Genomic DNA, 26,341 nt, shown 5'->3' on the forward strand with positions numbered 1-26,341 from the left:
CAGTTTTGGGTGGGGTATTTGACAAAATACAGGCCATGGGAAACCCAGTTTGAAAACCGCTGACCCTCGTTGACTCGTTCGGTGCACGGTTTCAGAACTCCAAAGAAAATGGGCCAATGACAATTTTTCTCAAGCAAAATATTTCCACTAGGTCGAGAGCCGTGAATCCCAACCACATCCCACCTTAAGCAGTCCCTTACTAATCACAGAGCACCTATGGCATAGGGATTACTTAAAGTGGGATGTGAGTGGGAAGGGAAAGGGTTGAGAACCACTGAATTAGTTAAAATTGAGGCAGTCCAACTTCAGAAGAACTTCCAATATCCCTCAACAGCATTAGTTTGTAAAAGGCACAAGTTTGAGGGATGTTGTCTAGAATGACTGATGCAAATACATCACTTACATGGAGTGTTTTTTTAGAGCACTGTTAACTTTTCTCAAAACATTCACCTCAAACAACATATTTTACCTCATCACTCCCCCCTTTCACCTGCGCACCTCTCTTCAACCTGAGAGAACGGACTGCTGTCGTCGGGTGGGGGCAGATTGTCCATTGCTTCCTTTACTGGTCACATTTGAGTTTAGATCACATCTGCTAGCTTTCTCACAGGGATCGAGGATGGCAACTTCGATGGTTGTCAGCACCCTCAATGGATCCACAGGGGCACTTTCAAGAGGTCATTGAACACCAAGTGAAAGGGGTCTTCCTCCTCCCATCAACCCCTTTGAGTGTAGTTTGCATTTGGATAGTGCGTGGAGTGGGTGATGTGCATGCAGAAAGATAACCTTTAGTGAATATTATCAAGTGTCAAAGCAGGCAGTGCTGTTTGCAGTAGATTTATCTGGCCTTGTTGATTGTTCACTACTTTTAGCTGATCGCAGTATCAATGACTGGCTGGTCCAATCACTTTTGCAATGAAGCTGTAAAGTATGGAAACAGGGTGGTCCACACCCTGAACTCTGCCCATATCCCTCCTAACCAACAACTTGCCCAAATGTATTTACACATCACATTTGCACCCTCTCTGTGGAAAAAGTTGCCCACAATATCCTTTTATATCTTTCTCCACTCACATTCTGTAGTTTTGGACTCCCTTAGGAGAAAGACAGTGGCCACCTACACCCGAGAAATTCAGAACATCCAGACCATTTACTCCTCACTGCAGCTTTGATGGTGCAGATGTGTCTTCTTCTCAAAATTAGTTGCATGTCTAATCACAGCACATACTTAATGCCATGTTCAAAAGTAACATCCACGTAATAGTCAACCCCATACGTTAAACATTAAAAAATGACTGAGAAACCAGACTTTTACGAATATATATGGTAACGGGTGAAGTTATTAAACCTCATTCTTAACTGTGGATGGAAAATAAACTGTAAAACAGAAAGCACATCCATTCTAAATTGCCAAGAGTTTTGAAAGTAAACTTTATACATTTTGAAAAGGCAAGATAACAGTGTAAACAATACATTTTAACTAAACCAGTAACTTCAAGTACAATTTCAATTGGAGTTCACCATGAATATTTGTTAATTTACAAACAAGACTAAAATAATTTGTTACAGCACATTTACAATCTGCCTGATTAGAAAAAGCAAAATACTTGTACAAAGTTTTCTTTGAGTAGCTACGTTGTACGCAGTGCCTCATCAGTTCAGGCAGAATAGCCCCACTCCCTTTCCAAGTGAGGGCATGGATGACAGACCCTCCCTTTGCTTGTTACAACTTTCAGCACAGGAGAAGGACCACAGCAAATTGAAAAGCAGAAGTAGGTTTGCTACATTTATTCAATGTGCTTTGATGTTCAGGTCACGGTCCCAGCTTAACCCGGCCTGCGCTTGTGTGGCCCACCATAATCCAGCCTGCGCTTGTGTGACTTCCAAGGATTTGTAACCCAAATATCTTGTTTTGGCACAGCCTCGTGACTGAAGAGATTGTGTTCACTGAGCCATTGCAAAGGTATGGATCTGAGATATTGGAAGGTGAACCAAACAGGGCAGAGGGAAATCAAATCCATTCTGTGCTGCTTCCTTCTTCACAATGGGTCATTGGAAAAGGGGAACTCCCACCCAGTTGGATGACCCAAAGTAGTGTACTGGGATAATGAGGACTAACTGGGACAGTTCATTCAGCAGGACCACTGGACCATCATAACATTAACCATATAACACCTGAGCTCTTCTATAAGCACTGGCCACAGAGCACCATCACAAGGCTTCTCCATGCTGTCAGATTTGGTTCAGTCAAGGTCAATTGCCAAATGCCAACTCAGGTCCATCTTGATCTTTGTGCAGTTGACAAGGGAGGCCTTCAGCAAGGACAAAAAACTGTTGCTTTATCTGATGGGTGGAATGTAATTTGTGCAAATCTGTTCTGTTAAATCAAAGCTTCCTCTGATGGCGTCACAGGCAAAGAGCAAACATCTCCTCACGAAAGAGGTCAGCACAAAAGTGATCAACACGAGTGCAGACAGCAGGCCTCACAATACCCAGTGAACAATCGATCAGGACCCCTGCTTCCGATCAACAGACAGGCGAGTCCTGACTGGTGTGCCCGTGCAGAATTTAGGAGGGCACAGTATTAGGCTGTGATAGTTTCAAGAACAAGGCCTACCCATGTAGACCGTGGAGGACATCACCAAGGAACTGTACATGAAGCACACTACCACATCACAGACAGCAATGGGAAAGAAGACCAATGGTCCTTTCTCCACTCAATGCTGCAGGTGGATTTAAGGGCATACAAAATGCCAAAGCCTGCACAATGTCAGTATCACAAACTCATTTTAACAAAGCACATCACCCAAGCAGAGACTGAAGCAACTGCAATCACCACAAGTGTGAGCCACCAATGGGAACAGATACATTTCCTTCGGCAATTTAAGGAGACACTGGAGTTAGTTGGGCTCACACACAGTGCACGTCAACACAGAAAATAGACAAGTTCTCAGCCCACACGAGCAATGGCAACAAATAGGTGGCTGGCCTCTCAGGGTGATGTTCTGCAGTCACCCATCCCGGACACACTTGACAGAACTGCTTTTTGTCCAACAGGTTGAAGAAGTTTCTCGTTTAAAAAAAAAACAGATGTTAGCCAAGGCAGAGAAGTGGGAGCGGAGTGCAAATCACATGATTTCACAGCAGGAGTTCTGTTTCCGAGCCTGAAGGAAGAGGAAATGACAATTAAGTTTCTAAACTGGCATCACCGACCCATTTTCAAAGCTGCGCACCTGCCGCGAGTCTCCAGCATGCATGGTGCTGGCCTGAAACTTAAAAACAACATTGGTGGAATATCCACAGGTCCCAGTCTTGTTCCTGCTAGGAGACATTATGGACATGTGTCCAAGATCGTCTAAACATCAAATTCAATTTGTGAAGGTTACCTTGGTGGTGGCCAGGAAATGCACAATGGTTACCTGGAAATCGGACGCTCAACTAAGCACAGCACGATGGAACACGGAGATGCAAAGGTGTGTTCCCCTGCAGAAAATTGCTTATAACTTAAGGGGGAGATATGGGACATTCGTTGAGGTGTGGCAGCCATACCTGCAGCACGTCAAAACGCAGGTGTGATTAACCACCTCAGAACCTTTCTCAACAGAATCGCAAAAGCCCTGAAATGCTGAGAATGAGACAACTTGGAAATCCTGCCAGCTCCCCCTCCCCCTTTTTTTTCTTTCCCTTGGATATTCACATTATTATTTTTAATAATTGATTTTTATGTTTTTGTTTGGGTTGAATGGGAGGGAGGGTAAATGACAGGGGTAAGGGAGGATTGTTCTCCTATAACACCTGGGTGATACGAGTCTGTAAAACTATAAATATTTTAAAAATAACGCTGCTCAGACTTTTCAGCAGCTGATGGACGCGGTGGGCCGGGACCACCCATTCACGTTCATCTATCTGGATGATATCCTTATTGCCAGCTGCAACCATTCAGAGCACACGACCCACCTCAGACAACTATTCACTCACCTGCAGAGAGTTCGGGCTGACCATCAACCCTGCCAAGTGTCAGTTCGGGTGGGACCAATCGACTTCCTACTTTCTGGGGCATCGGATCAACAGGTATGGGGCAAAAGGTGGAGGCCTCTCGGCAGTTCACGAAACCTCACACCATGAAGGGGTTGCAGGAGTTTGCCAGTGTGATTAACTTCTCCCATTGGCTCATACAGCCCCTTTATGCACTTTTGGTGGGGAAAAATAAGATATTGCTTGGCACGGGAAGGTCTCGGAGGCGTTTCAGAAGGTGAAGGATGCTCAGGCCTCACAGTGGATGCCTTCAGCACAGTGGTTGGAGGAATTCTCTAACAGCTGATTGACAGGCATTTTTAGCAGGCACCTCCGGCCACCTGAACTTAAAAACAGCACCTTTGACCGGGTGCTATTGGCGCTGTACCTGGCAGTCAGGCACTTCCAATACTTTCTGGGACGCAGACAATTCAAGGTCATCACAAACCACTGACTTTCACCTTCCACAAAGTGTCTGACCCATGGTCGGCCAGGCAGCAGAGGCACGTTTCCTACATGTCTGAATTCACCATGGACATCCAGCACATCGCCGGCAAGAGCAATGTGGTGGCTGATGCACTCTCCCGTCCTGCCATTGAGTCCGTCCATGCCCTATCCCAGGGCAAAGACTATTTAGCCCTAGTAAGGACATAACACAATGACCCTGAGATCCCAGCGTACAGGACAGCGCTTTCCAGGCTGTGGTTGGAAGGTATTGTCATCACCCCAGGCAACCAGATGCTCCTCTGCAACATCCCATCATGCCGGCAGCATGGAGATGGCAGGTCTTCCAAGTGGTGCACAATGTGGCGCATCTGGCCATCAGAATTACAGTAAAGATGTTGACCAGCAGGTTCATTTGGCACAGGCTCAGCAAGCAGGTCAGTCAGTTGGCCAAGACCTGCATGCTCTGCCAGGCATCCAAGGTGCAAACTCACACTAAAGCACCTCCCCAGACTTTTGAGCCAGTGCGGCATAGGTTCAGCCATATCCACATCGTGGGGCCACTGCCAGTTTCCAATGGGGCGACCATGGTTGACCACTCCACGAGGTGGCTGGAAATGATCCCGACGGCCAACACGACCACGGAGACCTGCACCAGGGCACTAATCAATACCTGGGTGGTCAGAGTCCCAGAACATCTCACCTCCGACAGGGGAGCGCAGTTTACCTCGGGGCTCTGGGCAGCACTGGCCAAACTATTGGGATCCCAACTCCACCATATCACAGTACATCACCCTCTGGCCAATGGGTTCGTGGAGCTGTTCCAAAGACACTTAAAAGCAACCCTGATGGCCCATCTCAAAGGGCCCAACTGGACAGATGCCTTGAGTCCTTCTAGGGATACAAACCATGCCAAAAGACCTCTGTAGCAGAAATGGTCTACAGCACACCCTTGGTAATCCTGGGGGTGTTCTTGGCAAATGCCAAGGATCCGGAAACCCCCATGGTTGCACTGAAACAGCTGAGGGAAAGACTAGGTAACCTAGCCCCTTCACAGCCCCTCCTCATGGTCAGCCCAAATCTTTCGTCCCCAAAGAATGTTTTTGTGCAAAGGGGAGCCCGCCGGGCACCCCTCCAAAGGCCATATGAGGGGCAGTACAGTTGTCAGGCATAATGGATCGACGTGTGCACTGAACATTGCTGGAAAAGAAAAGCCTTCACCTTCGACCACCTGAAACCGACCCACGTAGACATTAGCCAGGCAGTTGAGACTCAGACCTTGCAGCGCGGAGGTAGGCTGCCTAAAGCAACAATGGGCACTCCGATCACTGTTTTTTTTGGGGGGGGGTGGGTGTTGGTGGGTGGTCGTGTAGCGCCCCACGAACCAAGCGCAACCCATCTCACAAAATGGCCGGCAAGCATGGTAATCGCGAGAGTCCCGCAGGGACCAACAGCAGTCGTCCCATGTGACATCGCGCACGGTAGGAAACAGGAGGAATTCCGTCTAGTCGGAGGCTGGCGCTGCAATGATGTCACACCTAGAAAGTGAATATAAACAAGCTGGCCGAACTTTGACCTTGACTCGACTGTGTGTCGTTCTTTCTCCATACTTCACGTAGCGTGCATTCGACACATGTATATATATTAAAATAATATATATTGCAGGCAAAATCTTCGCTAGGATTCTACTAAATAGAATAATACCTAGTGTCGCCGAGAATATTCTCCCAGAATCACAGTGCGGCTATCGCGCAAACAGAGGAACTACTGACATGGTCTTTGCCCTCAGACAGCTCCAAGAAAAGTGCAGAGAACAAAACAAAGGACTCTACATCACCTTTGTTGACCTCACCAAAGCCTTCGACACCGTGAGCAGGAAAGGGCTTTGGCAAATACTAGAGCGCATCGGATGTCCCCCAAAGTTCCTCAACATGATTATCCAACTGCACGAAAACCAACAAGGTCGGGTCAGATACAGCAATGAGCTCTCTGAACCCTTCTCCATTAACAATGGCGTGAAGCAAGGCTGTGTTCTCGCACCAACCCTCTTTTCAATCTTCTTCAGCATGATGCTGAACCAAGCCATGAAAGACCCCAACAATGAAGACGCTGTTTACATCCGGTACCGCACGGATGGCAGTCTCTTCAATCTGAGGCGCCTGCAAGCTCACACCAAGACACAAGAGAAACTTGTCCGTGAACTACTCTTTGCAGACGATGCCGCTTTAGTTGCCCATTCAGAGCCAGCTCTTCAGCGCTTGACGTCCTGCTTTGTGGAAACTGCCAAAATGTTTGGCCTGGAAGTCAGCCTGAAGAAAACTGAGGTCCTCCATCAGCCAGCTCCCCACCATGACTACCAGCCCCCCCACATCTCCATCGGGCACACAAAACTCAAAACGGTCAACCAGTTTACCTATCTCGGCTGCACCATTTCATCAGATGCAAGGATCGACAATGAGATAGACAACAGACTCGCCAAGGCAAATAGCGCCTTTGGAAGACTACACAAAAGAGTCTGGAAAAACAACCAACTGAAAAACCTCACAAAGATAAGCGTATACAGAGCCGTTGTCATACCCATACTCCTGTTCGGCTCCGAATCATGGGTCCTCTACCGGCACCACCTACGGCTCCTAGAACGCTTCCACCAGCGTTGTCTCCGCTCCATCCTCAACATCCATTGGAGCGCTTTCATCCCTAACGTCGAAGTACTCGAGATGGCAGAGGTCGACAGCATCGAGTCCACGCTGCTGAAGATCCAGCTGCGCTGGATGGGTCACGTCTCCAGAATGGAGGACCATCGCCTTCCCAAGATCGTGTTATATGGCGAGCTCTCCACTGGCCACCGTGACAGAGGTGCACCAAAGAAAAGGTACAAGGACTGCCTAAAGAAATCTCTTGGTGCCTGCCACATTGACCACCGCCAGTGGGCTGATAACGCCTCAAACCGTGCATCTTGGCGCCTCACAGTTTGGCGGGCAGCAACCTCCTTTGAAGAAGACCGCAGAGCCCACCTCACTGACAAAAGGCAAAGGAGGAAAAACCCAACACCCAACCCCAACCAACCAATTTTCCCCTGCAACCGTGTCTGCCTGTCCCGCATCGGACTTGTCAGCCACAAACGAGCCTGCAGCTGACGTGGACTTTTTACCCCCTCCATAAATCTTCGTCCGCGAAGCCAAGCCAAAGACAAAGAAGATATAAATAATAATGAAAAATAAAATATTCAAAAAAAGTTTACTGAATTTACATGGTCATTTAACATTTGTTTTCCTAACAGTTTAAAGGCTTTGCTTATGCTGGTTGGGTAAAGTCCAATATTCTGTGAACTTCATCTCTTTCAACACCAGTTGTTGGCTCTACTTTCTTTCTGCACTTTATACTTGATTTATATTTAAGCCTTGGAGTATTTGTCTTTAGAAAAGAAAATTGTCAAAGTATTTTGAATAGTTTATATATAAAAACAAGGCAGCTGCTCACAGCATACTGTCTGTGAACGAAGCCATGGAAAACTGACTTGTATTTTAGAACACAGATTAAATGGGAATGCAAGCTACCTGAACACGTCAGGGATTTACACATGATCCTGACCAAGTGTAGAACATAACCCATGATTGCTCTGACATTTGGACTTTCAGGAACACCTATCCACAATTATCCCAAAATGTTTCCCGTCAATTTTGTAGCCAAATTCTTTTTAAACATGGTCAGCAACAAGCATCCTTCTGTGAAAATAAAAGTTTCAGATGATAAGAGTAAAAAGAAAATGATGGAAACACTTGGATCAAACAACATCTGAAGAAAGAGAAAGTGTTATTTCAGGTCAAAGACTAAAAATGGGCCTTGCTCTTCCCCCTCAACCCCCAGTTCTGACAAAGAGTCCCTGACCCAAAACCATGTCCTGCTTCTCTTCCCACAGGTGTTGCTTGACCCATTGAGTTTCCACTGTTATCTCTTTTAGTTTCTTGCCATCTCTGGAAACATGATACAGTAAGACCCCTAGTATCTGGCACCTATGGGCATTGGTAAATACCAAATAAGTACATTTTCTGGTTGCTTGAGACAGTCTTACAATGCCTAATTAATACACCTGCATTAAGAGTAAACAGTTTTTTTTTTAAAAAGACAAAAATACTGTACAGTACTTAATGAAGCAGTGTCACTTGCATGAATATACAAAAAAAAGCATTTTACTTTATTTTCAGCTACATTCTTTGAAAACGTTTGACTGCCTCTGTATCTGCAGGTTCCTCCCCCTTCATGGAACTGTCCGAAAGATGAACAATAACATTACAATTAACCCCCTCCTCCCTCCATCCCCCCCCCCCAACAGGTTTAGAGATGAAGCTTCTGACCAGGGTGACTCTTAACAAGTCTCTACTAAAGAGTCCCTGACGTGTTCAGGTAGCTTGCATTCCCATTTAATCTGTGTTCTAAAATTCAAGTCAGTTTTCCATGGCTTCGTTCACAGACAGTATGCTGTGAGCAGCTGCCTTGTTTTTATACATAAACTATTCAAAATACTTTGACAATCTTCTTTTCTAAAGACAAATACTCCAACGGCGAGCGGCATCAACCAGCTCTTCATCCTGGGCGACACCAATGCTGTTTCACACAACTTTATTCAAACAGCTACTACAAGCAAAGCCCGACCGAAGCCCTCCGCTGGCTGAATATCTGCTCCCATCTTCACCAAAGGTCTATGTTACTTCAGAGATCATTTACAATTTTAAACTTGCGCTTTTTCTTTTAAACCTAATACAGTTGCTATTCTGGATACCAGGGATTTTACTGCACTCTGTTAATTAAACTGTGGTTCTAGTGACTCAGCAGCATGGACCTACTGTTTTGTAGAAAGCTTTTGAGTTGTTGCCCAAAACTTCTGATTTTGCCACCAGGTCATCGAGCTTCTCCCCTCGTTCCAGCAGGGATTCCATTGTGTTGTGCTGTGAAATCCCAAACAGATATACAGATGTATAAATGCATCATAAATAAAGCTGCTTGTAAATATTTCCAGTTTAGAAAAGACCTACAGAATGATCAATTTTTTATTTTGCAAACTGAAGAATTTCATAAACTCATAATTCTTATTAAAGAGCAAATCATGAAGCAAGATTGAACAAGCATCAGGAAATGTGCATCCTCTGACAAGATGAGTGGTGAAACAAAGTGACTGAGCCCCTACTTTTTATAATTTATACAAATTACTTGGATTTTTTTTTTAAAAGTACAGTTGCTAAATTTGCTGATGACACAAACATGAAAAAGCTGGTTGTGAAGAGGACAAGAAAGAAACTCCTCGAGCTACAGATAGGCTAAACAAACGGATGAATGGGGCAGGTCAGAAATAGTGCTATGACCCACTTGGGGTGCTTCAAGAAAAGATATTTCTATGGTGGGAAGCTGCAGAGCTCCTAAATGTAGGGGGAAATCAGGGTATCCCAGTGGATGATTTGAAAAAGACTGGGATGCAGGAGAATAAATTATTGATCATTGCGAGGGCAAAGTGAATTCAAAAGTTGGGAAGATATACTTTAGTAATACAGGGAGAATACATCTAGAGTAATGGACACAGCACTGGTCTTTTTTTTTTAAAAACTTAGACATACAGCACGGTAACAGGTCCTTCCAACCCACAACCCTGTGCTAAACTAATTCCCCAATTAACCTACAACCCCTGTACAGTTTGACAGGTTGGAGGAGACCCACACAGAGACGGGGAGAACGTACAAACTCCTCACACACTGCCAGATTTCAACCTGGGTCCACTGGTGCTGTAATAGAATTGGGCTAACCACTGTGCTAACTTGTTGAAGGGAAGATGTTAATGTGTTGAAGGTGATTCGGAGATTAGTCGAATACCTGCAGTGGGCAGGACATCTCTTGACAAACGACAGGAGAAACAATACACATCTACAGTTCAGAAGTTGATTCAAACAAGATCCTGAGGCGTCTTGACCAGATGGATGCAGAGAGGATATTTCCTCTTGTAGAAGAACCTCAAACTAGAGGAGGCTGTTTAAAAATAAGGGGGTCACCTAGAGTTGAGAGAACTTCCCCGTTCTCCCCTTTAAAGGGTCAAGTCTCTGGAACTCTGTTAAAGTACGAGGTCTCGGTCGCTCCTGCAGCCAAGAAGCTTTTTAGTTATAAAATTTTAAGATTAAATAGTGATCTTTTTCTTTCTTTGTAGTTGGGGTAGGGAGGAGGGAGGATGTTAGTTGGGAGTTGGAGAGGCTGTTTTTTTTTAAATATATAAAAATGATTGATTATACTATAGATGTATCCAGATGTAGTAATAGTTGTTTGTGATTAATAATCTTAAAATATTTTTAAAACTTTTTTTCTGGAACTCTTAAAATAGACAACAGAATCAAAGTACCTTTACAGCAATGACAAGAAGGAGATAAAAAAATTGCTGGGGGTAGGCAGGAACAATCACAATCAGATCAGCCATGATCTTATTAAAGAACAGAGCAGATTTGAGGGGCTGAATGGCCTTCTTCCACTCCTGATTTGTGTTTTTTTTTTCCCCCCCAACACTTGACTAAAGTGGCCAGCAAATCTCTATTGGTGTGACCACAGCAGAAGCATGCAGGATTGCAAGCACTGAGCACGTTCAACCTGGGCGAGCCAATAAATAGTTTGGAAATGAAATCAAAGCAATTAACTAGCAGATGGTCAGGAAGGGAGAGAGGAGACATATGCAAAGGGAGAGGGTAGCAACATCCTGTATTGTGAGCATTTAACAGTTGTCAACTTCCCAAATCATCTGCTTCAACTCTTACCAAGATTACTTTGGTCTCGTCCAGTTCTGCTTGTACTTTAGTCATTGGGTCTGCTTCTCGAGGGTTCTGTGTAAAGGCAGGTAAATGTAGCAAGTGAATAACAGTGACTATGGAGACAGCCATGTCTAACATGTAAAGATGAGAGATGTAATGCAATTGGTAATATCAGTAAATTAATTTTGCACACAACAGGGACACCTGTGACACACTCTCTAAAAGGTTTGGTGAAAAATGTCATAGAAATTAGAAAATTATCCATACAGGAAAATGCACCGAGAAAAGCACATTGCTGTCAGTCTGGTAGGGCTGTTTTTTTATCGACTTGGTATAGCACGATGAATCAATTTCTTTCTGTTCTGTAACTTGCTGCCAACACCACCCAATGTACAAAGTTGTTCAAAATGGCAGCTTTTCACTCACTTTACAAAAAGGGGACATCTTTCATATCGAGCTGCCATGATTAACTTCATTACATTAATCTCTACACTGCTCCCATTAAATTCAATAGAGATGGAACCTGTAACAAAAATGTTTAGCAGCACAGAAGTAAAATCCAGCAACATCTGGCTGGTACCGTACCTGATAGCGGGCAAGGTAAGCATCCAGCCCAGTGTAGTGAATAGAGTTTTGATTTCCTGATGGCCAGTCCACACTGTCCACCTGTTTGGAGAAGTCATCTAACACCTAAAACATAAAGAGTACACACAGCACCTAAATAATCAGAATCGAGAGATACAGCACAGAAATAGCGCCCTCAGTTCCAAACCCTCTCCAACCATCTTGGACCCAGTCTGACACCAGTCCTCCCATTTTCTCTTTTCACTTTCCACCCTGCTCTCTCGGATTCTACCAAACCTAAACATTAGGGACATTTTACACCAGCTAAAGAACCATTAAACCCACAAGGCTACCTGGTCATAGGAAGAACATGCAAACTCAGACAGCATCAAACCTGGATCACAGAAGCCACGAGATAGCAATTCTACCAGTGGTGTAAGATTTATTTGTGCCTTAATTTCCATATCAATAGAATTTACTTAGGAATGGTCTTAAGATATTTGAAAATTATTTGCATTTCAGAATGCAGCCACTTGGTAAAAAGCCCGTGTCAGACAAAACGGTTCAGACTAATCTTCCTGCATTAGATCACTAGACCTGAAGGTGGCAGTTCAAATACATTCAAGAATTTTTTTTAATTGTTGTTACATTTTGTACTCCTTCCAGATCTATCTTCCATGTTAGAGATCTGGGATAATTTTTCAAAACATGGAAAGTGAACAGCATAGTTACACCACAACTCGAAGGAGTGCAACTTCTAAAAAATGATAAACCAGGCTTAGAGCAGAATTGGTGCACATGGAAAGGGAGTGAAATCAAAGATCTAGAACAGTGGTTCTCAACCTTTTTTTCTCCACTCACACACTCACATCCCACTTGAAGTAATCCCTGTCCCATTGGTGCTCTGTGATTCGCAAGGGATAGCTTAAGGTGGGATGTTTTAATTGTATTGAATTGACTCGTTATGGGCACGGTTTCAGAACTCCAAAGGAAATGGGCCAATGACAATAATTTCTCAAGCCAAATATTTCAGTAACAATTGGGTCCAGAGCAGTGGTTCTCAACCTTCCCTTTCCACTCACATTCCACCTTAAGCAATCCTTTACGAATCACAGAGCACCGATGGCGTAGGGATTACTTAAAGTGGGATGCGAGTGGAAAGAAAAAAGGTTGAGAACCACTGATCTAGACAGTGGATGGGATCAGGGCTCATGGGAAAGTCACAGAAGAATGCAACAAATTTGGGTAAAGAGCTCAGAAAGAAAATGGTGAAGTTCAGAATCCAACGCATTCAATTCCTGGCTTGATTTTTTTGTAGCAGTGTCTCCTACCTTATCAAGTAAGGTGAAGCAAACTCTTGCCGGATATTCGCTATCTGCAATAACTACACCTGCCAATGAATCATTGCGTATGTAGAGATGACACAAATAATCTGTGAACAAACAATTTTCAGAAGAGATTATATAATCACTGCACCACTGTATTACCCACTTCATTGACAGTCACTTATCAATTACAGTAAAATACCCATTAGCTGGAAACAAGCAATAACAGCCTGAAGCAACAGGCAAATCAAATAGGTAAAAACTATGAAAGTGTTGTGGTGGCTACACTGCTCCTGCAATAACACACACACAACCAGACGGGTTGAGCTCAGTGACCAGACTTGTTTATTGCAAGCTGCTGGGCTGCACTTATACTCCCAGCCTGGACCTGGCTGAGGACCGCGCTGACGTCACCCGGGCATCATGTGGTCCCCCAGAGCGGGTTTCTGAGCCCAGTGCTGGAAGGAAGGGAAACCCCCGACGGCACCATTTTGGCCGGCTGCCCCGTGCTTGGCTTACAAGCGGGGCCGGTTCGCCGGGCTTGTGGAGGGCCGCCACACAGGCCCCCCCCCCAACCCCCCAGAACCGGCGCCAATGTCCTTTTTCCATCAGGAGTCCTCGTTTCTTGGGCTGGGCAACGACCAAGGGCTCGGTGGGACCGAGGTGCGCTGGCTTCAGCCCGTCCATGGTAAACAGCTCCCACCCACCGCCAATGTCCAGCGTGAACATTGAGCCGGAACGCTGCACAACCCTGTTCAGCCCCTCGTATGGTCGCTGCAGAGGTGCCATGGTCAGGCCCCGCCGAACGAAAACGTACTCCGCGGAAAGCAGTTCACCGGGAATATGAGACGGATGGGTGCCATGCCTGGGCAGCGGTGGGGACTCGAACAAGTCCAAGAGTGCCCTGAGGTGAGGAAGTAGTTCATGCGGTGACCGCTGGGGATTGTGAGGTGCGTTGACAAACTCACCAGGTAGTGCCAGCGGCGCACTGTAGACCAGCTCAGCTGATGACGCCTGCAGATCTTCCTTGGGAGAGGAGCGGATGCCCAGGAGCACCCAAGGCAGTTCGTCTGTCCAGTCGGTGCCGGTGAGGCAGGCCATGGGCGCCGACTTAAGGAGCCGGTGCAAACATTCAACCAGTCCATTGGCCTGCGGGTGGTAGGCCGTGTTGCGGTGTAGCTGGACCCCCAACCTGTTGGCGAGCTGTGCCCAGAGCGCATATGTGAACTGGGGGCCCCGATCGCTGGTGAGGTGGCCTGGGATGCCGAACCAGGTGACCCAACCATGCAACAGTGCTTGGGAGCAGGAGTCGGTGGAGGTGTCTGGCATTGGGGTTGTCTTGGGCCAGCGAGTGGTGCGGTCCACCATGGTAAACAGGGAACGGTTGCCCCGGGAAATGGGTAAGGGCCCGACGATGTCCACATGAATGTGGCTGAACCGTTCCCAGATATGCTCGAACTCCTGTACGGGCGCCCTGGTGTGCCCGTGCACCTTGGACGTCTGGCAATGGCTGCATGTTCTGGCCCAGCCCACGATCTGGTTCCGCAGCCCATGCCATAAGAACCGATCTGCCACCATCCGGTCCGTGGACCTAATGGACAGATGTGAAAGGTCGTGGATGTATGTGACAGAAGATCTGCCTATGCCACTGCTGGGGAACCATTGGCCGCAGGGTGCCCAAGGAGATATTGCACAGGATGGTGCCTTTCCCGCTCGGAATCGGGAGGTCCTGGAACCGCAGGCCCGTGATGGCAGTCTTGAAGGCCCTCGTCTCCTCATCAGATTCCTGGTCCAGGGTGAGCTGGTCGAAGTCAAGGCTGGGCGTCAGCACACAGATGGCCAGTCGCGAGAGTGCATCGGCAACCACATTGTCGTTCCCCGCCTAGTGCCGTATGTCAGTGGTAAAATCCGACATGAAGGAGAGGTGACGCTGCTGACGAGCACCTGGGTGAGGGGTTTGTGATCAGCGAAAATGGTAAAAGTCCTCCCCTCCAAAAAATAGTGGAAATGCCGCACCGCCAGGTACATGCCCAGTAACTCGCGGTTGAAGGTACTATACTTGCGTTCCGGCGGGCGGAGCAGGCAGCTGAAGAATGCCAGCGACTTCCAATGTTCATTCACCTGCTGCTCCAGGATAGCACTGACGGCTGTGGCAGAGGCATCGACAGAGAGTGGCATATGCAGGTTGGTGTGTGGGGGGGCGAGCATGGCGCCCTTCACGAGGGCGTCCTTGGTGGCCTCGAATGCGGTGCAGGCTTCTGGGTTCCAACCGAGCATCTTGTTCATGGCTGCAATAAGGGTGAACAGTGGCTGCATGATGCGCGCAGCTCCCAGGATGAAACGGTTGTAAAAGTTGACCATACCCACGAGCTCCTGCAGCCCCTTGAGGCTGTCCGGGCATGGGAACTCCCTGATAGCGGCGACCTTTGCAATGGCAGGCGTGCTCCTTTGGCCATGATGGTTAGGCCCAGGAACTGCACGGACTCTTTCCCGAACTGGCACTTGGCCGGGTTGATGGTAAAGCCGAAGTCGGCCAGCCAGGAGAAAAGAGCATGTAGGTGGGCCTTGTGTTGCGCCGGTCCTTGCTGGCGACGAGGATGTCGTCCAAATAAATAAAGACGAAATCCAAGTCCCTGCCCACAGAGTCCATGAGGCACTGGAAGGTCTGAGTGGCGTTCTTGAGCCCGAACGGCATGCGCAGGAATTTGAACAAGCCAAATGGGGTGATGATGGCCTTCTTGGGTATGTCCTCAGGGTGCACCGGGATCTGGTGATATCCACACACCAGGTCAACCTTGGGGAAGTCTTGGATGTGAGGAATGGGGCAACGGTCAGGAACGGTTGCCTCGTTGAGCCATTGATAGTCTCCGCAGGGACGCCAGCTGCCGGAGACTTTCGGGACCAGGTGGAGCAGCGAGGCCCACAGGCTGTCGGACCGCAAAATGATCCCCAGCTCCAACAGGTGTGAAAGCTCCTCCTTCACTACCTGGAGCTTGTCAGGCGGGAGCCAGCGTGCCTTGGCGTGAACCGATGGACCCTCGGTGTGGATGTGGTGGAACACCCCATGGCGTGGCGAGGCAGCAGAGAACTGTGGCTTGAGGAGTGTCGGGAACTCGTCCAGAATGTGCTTGATCTCTGGGCGTGCTGATTGTGGCCATCTGCGGTTGCTCCGAGCAGGAGGCATCAAGGCGAACGGCCTGGAAGGTACGAGCGTCCACCAGGCGCTTACCTCAAATGTCCACCAGAAGCCAGTGTGCGAAGAGTAAGTCTGCACCCAGGATGGCAGTTGGGAGGGACAAGACGGTGAACTTCCACACAAACTTCCATTGGCCGATCTGGAAGTGGACTGTCTTGTCGCCATACGTCTGGATTGCCGTTGCATTGGCGCACGGAGGTCGGTTCGTAGACTCGACAGCCGTGGTCTGGTTGACACTGATCTGGGCTCTAGTGTCAACGAGGAACGCTGGCCACTGAGTCCTGCAGGTAGAGGAGGCTGTGTCCTTGGCCAGCTGCCGCAGCCATTAACAGCGGCCGGCCTGGTCATTTCCCTGGAACGAGCAGGGCTGACGACATTTCCGAGTCTTGGTTCCCCAGCGCTGGTAGTAGAAGCAGAGGCCTGGAGCAGATGCTGTGGCCTTGGTTATGCTCTTGGGGGCCCCTGGAGGGGCCGGGTGCTCTACTGCAGCGCTATGGGTGGTTGTGCCCGAACCTCGTGACCTGCTGGACCACTGAGCACTCCGGGAATCGTGTGAGCCATAGCTCTTGGACCTTCTGGGCGACCTTCTTCAGGTTGGTGAAGCTCTCCTGGACCAGCAGTGGCCGGATGTCCCCGGGCATATGTTTGAGGAAGATGCACTCGAAGAGTGGGCAGTTGGTGTGCTCACCCACGAGTGCGAGCATCTTGTCCATCAGCTCCATCGGGGACCTGTCCCCCAGGGCATCGAGGTGCAGCATCCGAGTGACATGCTGGTGACTGGATGGTCCTAGGGACCCGGTAAGCACTCGCTTGATGGTCTCGATTTTTGTCCTCGGCGAGTGGGTGCTGAACGAGGTGCAGCACGCATCTGGCGGTGGCCTGGTCCAGGGCAGCGACCACATGGTAGAATTTGGTCGTGTCGGACGAAATCTGGTGGAGGTGAAACAGCCTCCGCATGGCCGAACCAGGTCTCCGGCTCCTGAACCCAGAATTTAGGCAGTTTCACAGCTATAGCGCTGATCCCAGGCTTGCTCATGATGGGTTTAAAGACATTTGAACCAGTCGGGGTCACCAATTGTAGCGGCAACTACACTGCTTCTGCAATAACACACACACAACCAGACGGGTTGAGCTCACTGAGCAGACTTGTTTATCGCAGGCTGCTGGGCTGCACTTATACTCCCAGCTCGGACCTGGCTGAGGACCGCGCTGGAGGGCGCTGACGTCACATGGGCGTCACGTGGTCCCCCAACGTGGGTTTCTGTGCTGCAGCGTGGTCCCCCGTGCTGGGAGGAAGGGAAACCCCCAACGGGCGCCTTTTTGGCCGGCTGCCCCACCGCGTGGCTTACAAGCAGGGCCAGTGGCCTGCCTTGTGGTGAGCTGCCACAAGTTTTAAATTGGTGCCCCCTAGTGGTTAGTTTGCCAATCAACTGGGACATTTACTTATCCAGCATCTACCAATCTTCATCTACCAATACCAGGGGTTTTACTGTAATTCCCAATCATTTGCAGCCAGGGGTAAATTTGAAAATGATCGATCAGGCCTCTTCAATTTCCTATCTTTCTTATTTTAGTCAGAATGGTATCCAGGCCCACTAATTTAACTTCTATTAAACCGTTAAAAATCCTTTCACTATATTTATAATCCAGTCCACACATCCTCCTTAACTACATCAGCAGAGTGCCATCTTTTCTGAAGACTTGGAGAAGTGAATGTAGTTCTCGTCACCTAGCTAGAGGAAAGATATTAGATTGGAAAGGCTGTAGAAAAGATTCATGAGACCACTGCCAGGACCATTGGGATGAAATTAGGAGAGGGTGGATAAGCTGGGACTCCTCTCCTTGGAATGCAGAAGGCCAAAAGGAGACCTCAGAGATTTATAAAATCATTAAGGCCGTAGATAGGGTCATGGTCGTTTACCCCAGGGTAAAGAAATTTAAAACTGAAGGAGATGGCTTCCAGGCAAGAGGGGAAAGATTTAAATTTAGACACACAGAAAAGTAATAGGTCCTTGCGATCCATGAGCCCGTGCCGCCAAATTTACACCTAAATGACCTACAACCCCTGGAAGGTTTTGAAAGGCATCCAAGGAGCACCTTTTTCCCAGAGGGCAATGGGTACATGGGATGAGCTGCCAGAGGCACACACAATTGTAATGTTTAATTTAACCAGAATCCCAGGCAACTCAAGAACCACACAAGACATTTAGACAGATACATGAAGAGGAAAGGTATCAGGCAAACAGAATTAGCCTGGGTAAACAGGCTGGACAGGTTGTGCTGATAGACCTTTTCCAAATTGTAAAACTCAGACTAACACAATCTTATATACATTTTATTTTCATTTTAAAATTTATTTAACAATTTTACAGAACACAAAACACCAAAGAAACCCCACTTCCCGACCCTTTCTATACAAACCCAATTAAACAAAAAGAGAGAAAGAAAAATGTCAGTGCATACAGCAAAACAGAGGGGCCTTCTGGCTAACCAGAAATTATCACGTCCCTATAGTGCCGTCAGTGAAGTTCTTAAATATTCGAGGTAGCTCAGTGGTTAGAGCACTGTATTGTAAACCAGGGGTTGCAAGTTCGATCCTCACTGGGGCTTCACTTCAGTGAGGGGCGCTGAACAAAGTGATGACACAGCAGACAACATTAAAGAATTTCATGTATGTTGCATTCTATATGTAGTATTACATGATAAATAATTAAACCTTGACCTTTAGGCAAAGCTGGAACATCACCTATGACCGCTACTTCCACAAGTATCCCCCTTTTGGCCCCTGCAGTCCAATTCTTTCCTAAGGAATCCTGTTGCTGTATATAATTCTAAAAGATGCTTGGATTTTCTTTTATTTCATTCATGTCCTATGCTTTCCAAATTACCCCTTAATTTAAGTGAACTGCAATGGTACACTTCAAATAATGTCAGTATACTATTGTGTTTAAAGATTAAAAGCTAAACAAATTAAATAAAACAATTACATCCAATCAATGTCCCTTCTAATTTTTAGTAGTCAGTGGGCGCAAAAATCTGATGAGCAAATTTTTTTTCTCCCTGTGACCAGTGCTTCGAGGGACCAGTGCGCGCACAGCTTTGAGGGACCAGTGCATCCAATTATTTTTCTAGAGCAAAGAGTAATGTTCGCATCTCTCAACACAATCACTGAACCAAATACAGATGTCTTCTAGGCGCATTTTGGTTTACTTATCCCATCTACCTCATTAACTTGTATCTCCAGCATTATCATTTCCACATTAAACTTGACAAACTTGGTCGTCTCAGCAGTGACATGGATTTGCCCAACTCCCATTAAGGTAATAATCTCACATAACATTTCATGGACCGTCTCCCTTCACATTTCTAGTCTTCAATAATATCAATAACAGAGAGGATGACTTGGCCAAACAAATGAGGCTGTGGACAGGTTAAGAGAGAGGGAACAAGAGACATGGAGTCATGGACTGCATGTGCCGGAATTCAGAGCAAACAAAAACCCCATCTGTCGAGGAACTCGGAGAAAGGAATTGCCAATGTTGTTTACCCCATTACAGGAGGCTTTAGAAAGGGTAAAGATGTTTACCAGAAGTTTAGAGGGTACAAGTTATAGAGAGATATTTCTCACTAAATTGGGTAGATGCAAACAAGTCATTAGAACTGCAGCACGAAACAGGCCCTTCAGCCCTTCTAGTTTGTGCCAAACTATTTTTTTGCCTAATCCCACTGACCTGAACCATATCCCTCCATACTCATCCCATCCATGCAAGAGTCCAAATTTTTCTTAAATGTCAAAATTGAGTCTGCATTTACCAATTCAGCTGACAGCTCGTTCCATACTCCCACCGTTCTGTGTGAAGTTCCCCCTAATGTTCACTTTAAACTTTTCCCCTTTCACTCTCAACCCATGCCCTCTAATGCCAATGGAAAAACCAGCTTGCATTTATTCTATCTTATACCATCATCATTTTGTTACCTCAATCAAATCTCTCCTCATTCTCCTAGTTCCATGGAATAGAATCCTCATCTGTTCAACCTTTCCCTGCAACTCAGAATAATTTTGCCCCCTGCAGTCCCCATGTCTTCACAATGCTCCTCTCCTTTCAGGCTCTCAATGTCAAACTTCACCATGTTAACTTCACCAGAAAAGGCCATGCACCTTGGAGTCAACCTTTGACAACAGTAGAGGCAAAAACTCAAGACAATGGGTATACAAAGTGGATGAGCTGCTAAAAGTACAACAGAAAGTGCCTGGATTGAAGATATTTGCTGCGTTACTCCTCACCTTGCTCTTTCATTGTAGCTCGGCTTCCATTCTCTGAGCGCTCCACAAACAGTTGGCTTGTGAAAGTCATAAAGTCTTGGACACTGTAGGTTACAAACACGAAGTTTATTCCAAACACATCTTTGCACGAAGAGGGTTTTGAACCACAAGACAGAACATTCACAATGAAAACACTGGATAACAATTCCCTTTCCCCCCCCCACCAAAAGATTTGCTCATGATTAAAAAATAATTGGGGATTGTGATAGACAACTTCAAGCTGAACACAAAGATCATTTCAGATTTGTTGCATCATGTAGGAAGTTGGAGAAACATCAACTCTTATTTAATTTAGCATGTTTAATTGGAAAGTTCTCCACTGGCCACCGTGACAGAGGTGCACCAAAGAAGAGGTACAAGGATTGCTTAAAGAAATCTCTTGGTGCCCACCACATTGACCACCGCCAGTGGGCCGATATTGCCTCCAACCGTGCATCTTGGGCCTCACAGTTCGGCGGGCAGCAACCTCCTTTGAAGAAGACAGCAGAGCCCACCTCACTGGCAAAAGGGCAAAGGAGGAAAAACCCAACACCCAACCCCAACCCACCAATTTTCCCCTGCAACCGTGCCTGCCTGTCCCGCATCGGACTTGTCAGTCACCAACATGCCTGCAGCAGACGTGGACATTTACCCCCCTCCATAAATCTTCGTCCGCGAAGCCAAGCCAAAGAAAAGAAAAATTGGATAATGACGCTGACACAAACTCTCAGGTTGATGGCACATGTTGCACAACATATGAGGAGCCCACAGTTTGTCTTTGTCACCAATTCTACAACTGAAGTAGAGCCCAAAGGCTTTCTTAATAAGTGCAGTATGCTGAATCTTTGAGTCTTAACCGTATACTCGCCACAAATATTATAGAATGCATCACAGCTGTTGTAAAATTGATGAGATATTTCTGCTGTATTGAATCTTCCTGAAGACAATAAATGCTATTGCCAGAAGAACATATCAATGCAATGCACAGCATCTGTATATGTGAGCTGCTTTTATAGCCTGTCTGCATCAATCCTGACTAAGACATCTGAAAGGCACACTTTCTGTTGCTAACACGAGTTAACCACTTTCACACTTAACTATTAACCAATGAATCATTAAACATGATGGCACAAATGATCTTCAAACCATTCAGTTAATTTCACAAAACTTCGATTTTGTCAATCCTCCAAGGTTAAAATTTACCACGCACCACTTTTCAATTCCTTCGAAATTTCCTCCCAAATCTTCCTCTAGCATGCTTTCCGACAACAAGTGTGGGTCCACAGCACTTGCTGAATAAAACAGTGCAAAAGGAAGTTGACATTTTGGGCTCAAGCCCTTCTTTAGAATATTAAATTTGCTTAATTTGCATAATGGGAAAAAAATATACAGTTCATTATGGTTCGATTGATTATTTTGAACAGGATGGGAGACGATGGAAACTAAGTCTTCATCGTCCATAATCTTTATGCTCATTATGAAGGCTTCATCTATAAACCCAGTCATATATTAGTCAAAGAACACAGCTGACCAAATCACAATGAATTCCACACGTACCTTATTCGGATTTCCTCCCTTGATATTCTAAAAGTGATGCCTTCAGTTACTGAGTAACAACATCACAAAAACTACAACACAAGTCTCAAAATCCAGATGCCAGAAATCCAGATCAGTCGAGAATCCAGAATTCTCGAAAACTCTGCTTTTACGTCGATTGCAAAAGTATCCACAGATGTACTGCCTGAGAATCTGGAAAATCCGGACCGACTGATCCAATCCCAGAGTAGTCCGGATTTTAGGACTTTTACTGTACAGGCAACTTTCCAGCCACAGCCCCTTCCTAGTGCAGACCACGAGGTAGAGTTGAAAAGTGCCATTTCCTCAAAAAGATTCGCAATACATTTCTCAGGCCAACAGCTGCACTTGGAAGCTTCGAATGCACATGTGAAAGGTATTAGCACGCTAGAGGAGAATTGATGCTTTAGAAAATCCATCCTGTCACTTTTATTGTGTACTCCATAAATGTTTTGTACATACAAGTTTATTTGTGTAAAAACCAATGAAAATATCAAGAGAGAAAATCCATCCACAACTCTATTGACCAAAACCTTGCACTGAAACAATATCCACTTTCTCCATTTAACATTCACTTTCCAAAGCTCATCTATAACTAGAGGCAGATGCAATTTTAAGTGGTAACACTATCTTTCTAATTCACAATTCTTCAGATTTGTTCAAAACCAAGCAAACAGAAGGATTAATTAATTAAAATACAGGAAGAAAACAACGTCAAAGTAAGCATGCTTTAAACCTGTCAACGCTGTTTTAACAATTCCAGTTTCTGGCAGCGGGATTAGTGCAATGCTGTTAAAGCGCCAGTAAACTGTGTTCAAATCCAGCACTGTCTGTGAGGAGTTTGCAAGTTCTCTCCGTGTCTGCGTGGGTTTCCTCCAGGTGCCACCCATCCTTAAAAAATATCGGGGGAGGGGGTTGTAGGGCAATTGGGCGGCATGGGCTTATGGGCCAGAAAAGCCTGCTAAATTTTTTTTTAAATCTCTTAGATTCAAGCACTTGACGGAAACTCTTCATACCTTGATCTCTGGAAGAAACTGAAGGATGAGACATCATAAGCACCTTTCAGAAGGCGAGCACCTGTAGCGCCTTTATATAATATACTCAGGCTGTACAACTTCATGTCTGCACTGTTGGCACACCTTCCAATGACCGCTATAAGGAAAACACAGAGGACAATGTGGTACCAGGCTCAAACAGAAATCCTCCAGTTATCAGAGGGGTGGGGGAGCTGAGCTGTGGAGATAGATTGAGCAGACTGGTGCTAAGGAATAGAGCACAGGAAGACAAAGGCTGATCTCAGAGGTGCACAAAACCATGAGCAGATAGATCAGGTGAATGCACAGAATATTTTTCCCAGGATGGGGGGGGGAAAAACAAAATCAGTAACAGTAATAAAGGCATCACAGGCACTAAACCTCACTCCATCAAGGATCTCTACAAGAGGCGGTGTCTGAAGAAAGCAGCCTCTATCCTTAAGGCCACCCACCACCCAGGCCAGGCCCTCTTCACTCTGCTACCATCGGGAAAAAGGTACAGGAGCCTAAAGACAAGCCCTCAGCGGCACAAGGACAGTTTCTTCCCCGCTGCCGTCAGATTCCTGAATGAACCACTTTGTCTTTTTCTTGCACTGTTTTTATTTTGTAAGGTGGCTTTATTTAAAAATATTTTTATTTATTTTGTTCATGGTCAGCGTACTCTGTATGTACTCTGACAATAAATATGAACCTTGAACTTCCTTATTCTATTTTGACAGAAGAGTTAGAGATTGGACCATAATTTATGTTGCTGAGCAGGGAGACCCGATTCATGAATCACATTACTTTGAAGGCCAATGGGACAATGGAAAAGCAGTAATGTTTGTAAAACAACAAATTTCATGACATCTTTATGACAATAAGTTCTGATTCTTCTGAGCAGAAGAATAGAGGAAAATAAATATTTGATCTTTACACCCGTGCAAAGTTCAATCCAATTAATAGGAGTCTTTCTCCAACATTAAATGATTTTTCTTCAAGCTCTTTTTAAATTGAATGGAATCTGTTGCCACCATATCTTCAGGCAGTGATTTCAGACCTCACACAAAAAAAAACCTTTCCCTCATGCTGTCTCCAGTCCATCCCACCTTAAAAGTGCCACCTCCCCCGTGTTCCTCCTGCAGCCTGAGACGTTCGCCTCGCTCTACCAAAGCCATTCTTGATTTTGACGAGCTCTATTAAATCTGCTTTGAAGCTTTATACTGAACAATACCAATTTCAGTCACATCACACACCTGCAGATTAATTCTGGGAAACCTCATCTACACCCTCTTCGTGGCCTCAAATTTGGATCGCTTATTGAACAGGAAACTCAGGAGAGGACAATGAGTCTTTAATTTTGTCCCTCCATTAATAAAGTCAGATTCACAGAACATAACAACACAGGCCCATTGGCCACAATGTTGTGCCTTCCTATGTAAACCTACTCAACAATCCAAACCTCAACCTATTTTTCTTGCATCCATATACCCAAGTCTTTTGAATGTTCCTATTGTTCTAGCCTCCTCCACCACCACTCCTGGCAATACATTCCAGGCACCCAATCCATGCTGTGCAAAAAAAAACTACCCCCGACGTCTCCCCTAAACATTCCACCCTTTACCTTATACAGATGTCCTCTGGTTAAAGCTAATCTTAACAGGACAATCCAAAAAGGGGCTCATTCAGCCAATTGTATCTATCCCAGTACTTTAACAGTGCCAGCCAATTATTTTCCCTTGTTACTCTTTCCCATTCCTTCAGCATCATCAAGGCACCCAAGTGACTACATTTATCACTGCCTGAAGATACGGTGGCACAGATTCCATTCAATTTAAAAAGAGCTTGAAGAAAAATCATTTAATGTTGGAGAAAGACTCCTATTAATTGGATTGAACTTTGCACGGTTGTAAAGATCAAATATTTATTTTCCTCTGTTCTGCTCAGAAGAATCAGAACTTATTGTCATGAAATTTGTTGGCACCCAAGTGACTACACCACCCAGCACACACTGTTCTCACTGCTGCCATTAGAGAAGAGGTGTAGATGCCACAAGACTCGCACCACCAGGTTCAAGAACAGTTGCTCCCCCTCCAACATCAGACTCCTCAACACCAAACTCAATCAGGGACTCATTTAAGGACTCTTACTTGTGCACTTAACTTATCACTGAATATTTATTTTCTGTATTGGAGTTTGCTTATATTTCTCTCTTTTGTACACCTATCCTGAATACCATTTTTTACACAGCCTCCAAGTAGAACTTCTGCCTGGCCCACAAGAAAAAGAATCTCATGCGATGCCAAGTATGTACTCTGACAATAAATATGAACTTTGAACGTCCTTATTCATTTTGAACTGAGAGATTGGGGCCATTATTTATGGTGTTGTGCAGAGAAACCTGGTGCATGAATCACAAGTTACTTTGCAGGCAAATGGGACATTGGAAGAGCTGTTGGGGAGAGTTCAAACTAGTTTAGCAGGGGGACAGGAACCAGAATCTGAGGGCAGGGAATAGGGCAGAGGGTAGAAAGGATGACGCAATGCATTGTGGGGTTGTGAAGAAGGACAGGCCAGAGAGGAAACATAAATGTAGTCACTTGGAGAGTTTGAAATGTGTCTATTTAAATGCACAGTGTATTAGGAATAAAAACGAACTTAGAGCATGGATCAATCATTTTGTGGAATTACAATGTGATGGCCATGACAGAGATTTGCCTGATGCAGGCACTGGGGTTTAGACATTTTAAAAGAGGATAAGATGGGAGGTAAAAGAGAGGGGGGAAAGTAGCATTACTGGTTAGGGATAGTATCACAGCAGCAGAAAGGGAGGAGGTGCCTACTGAGTCAGTGTGGTTGGAAGTCAGAAATAGGAAGGGAGCAATCACTATTGGGAGTAGTCTAAAGGCCCCCAAATAGCCCTTGGGACACTGAGGAACAGGTAAGTAGACAGATTTTGGAATGGTACAGAAATAACAGGGTTGTTATGGGAGACCAATTTCCCAAATATTGACTGGCACTGCCTTATTGGAAGAGGGAGAGACGGGGCAGAATTTGTCATACATGTCCAAGGAAGATTCCTGGTACAGTATGTCGACAGCTGACTAGAGGGGAGGCCAGACTGGATC

At 45.9% G+C, this 26,341-nt stretch overlaps 1 protein-coding gene across 1 annotated transcript in view; it reads right to left on the minus strand.

Annotated features, from left to right (window-relative positions):
* Positions 1-1,417: 1,417 nt before the first annotated feature.
* Positions 1,418-26,341, minus strand: part of ykt6 (YKT6 v-SNARE homolog (S. cerevisiae)) — a 27,245-nt gene continuing 2,321 nt past the window's right edge. Inside the window, exons 2-8 of the mRNA XM_069917636.1 lie at positions 23,217-23,352; positions 20,608-20,690; positions 13,133-13,233; positions 11,823-11,927; positions 11,244-11,309; positions 9,303-9,404; positions 1,418-3,164 (exon numbers count right to left, since the gene is read on the minus strand). Coding sequence (XP_069773737.1) covers positions 3,129-3,164; positions 9,303-9,404; positions 11,244-11,309; positions 11,823-11,927; positions 13,133-13,233; positions 20,608-20,690; positions 23,217-23,352 — 629 coding nt within the window. The 3' untranslated portion in view covers positions 1,418-3,128. The remainder of the gene's footprint in view (positions 3,165-9,302; positions 9,405-11,243; positions 11,310-11,822; positions 11,928-13,132; positions 13,234-20,607; positions 20,691-23,216; positions 23,353-26,341) is intronic.

This window comes from Narcine bancroftii, chromosome 2, assembly GCF_036971445.1.
Source record: "Narcine bancroftii isolate sNarBan1 chromosome 2, sNarBan1.hap1, whole genome shotgun sequence".
NCBI lineage: Eukaryota > Metazoa > Chordata > Chondrichthyes > Torpediniformes > Narcinidae > Narcine > Narcine bancroftii.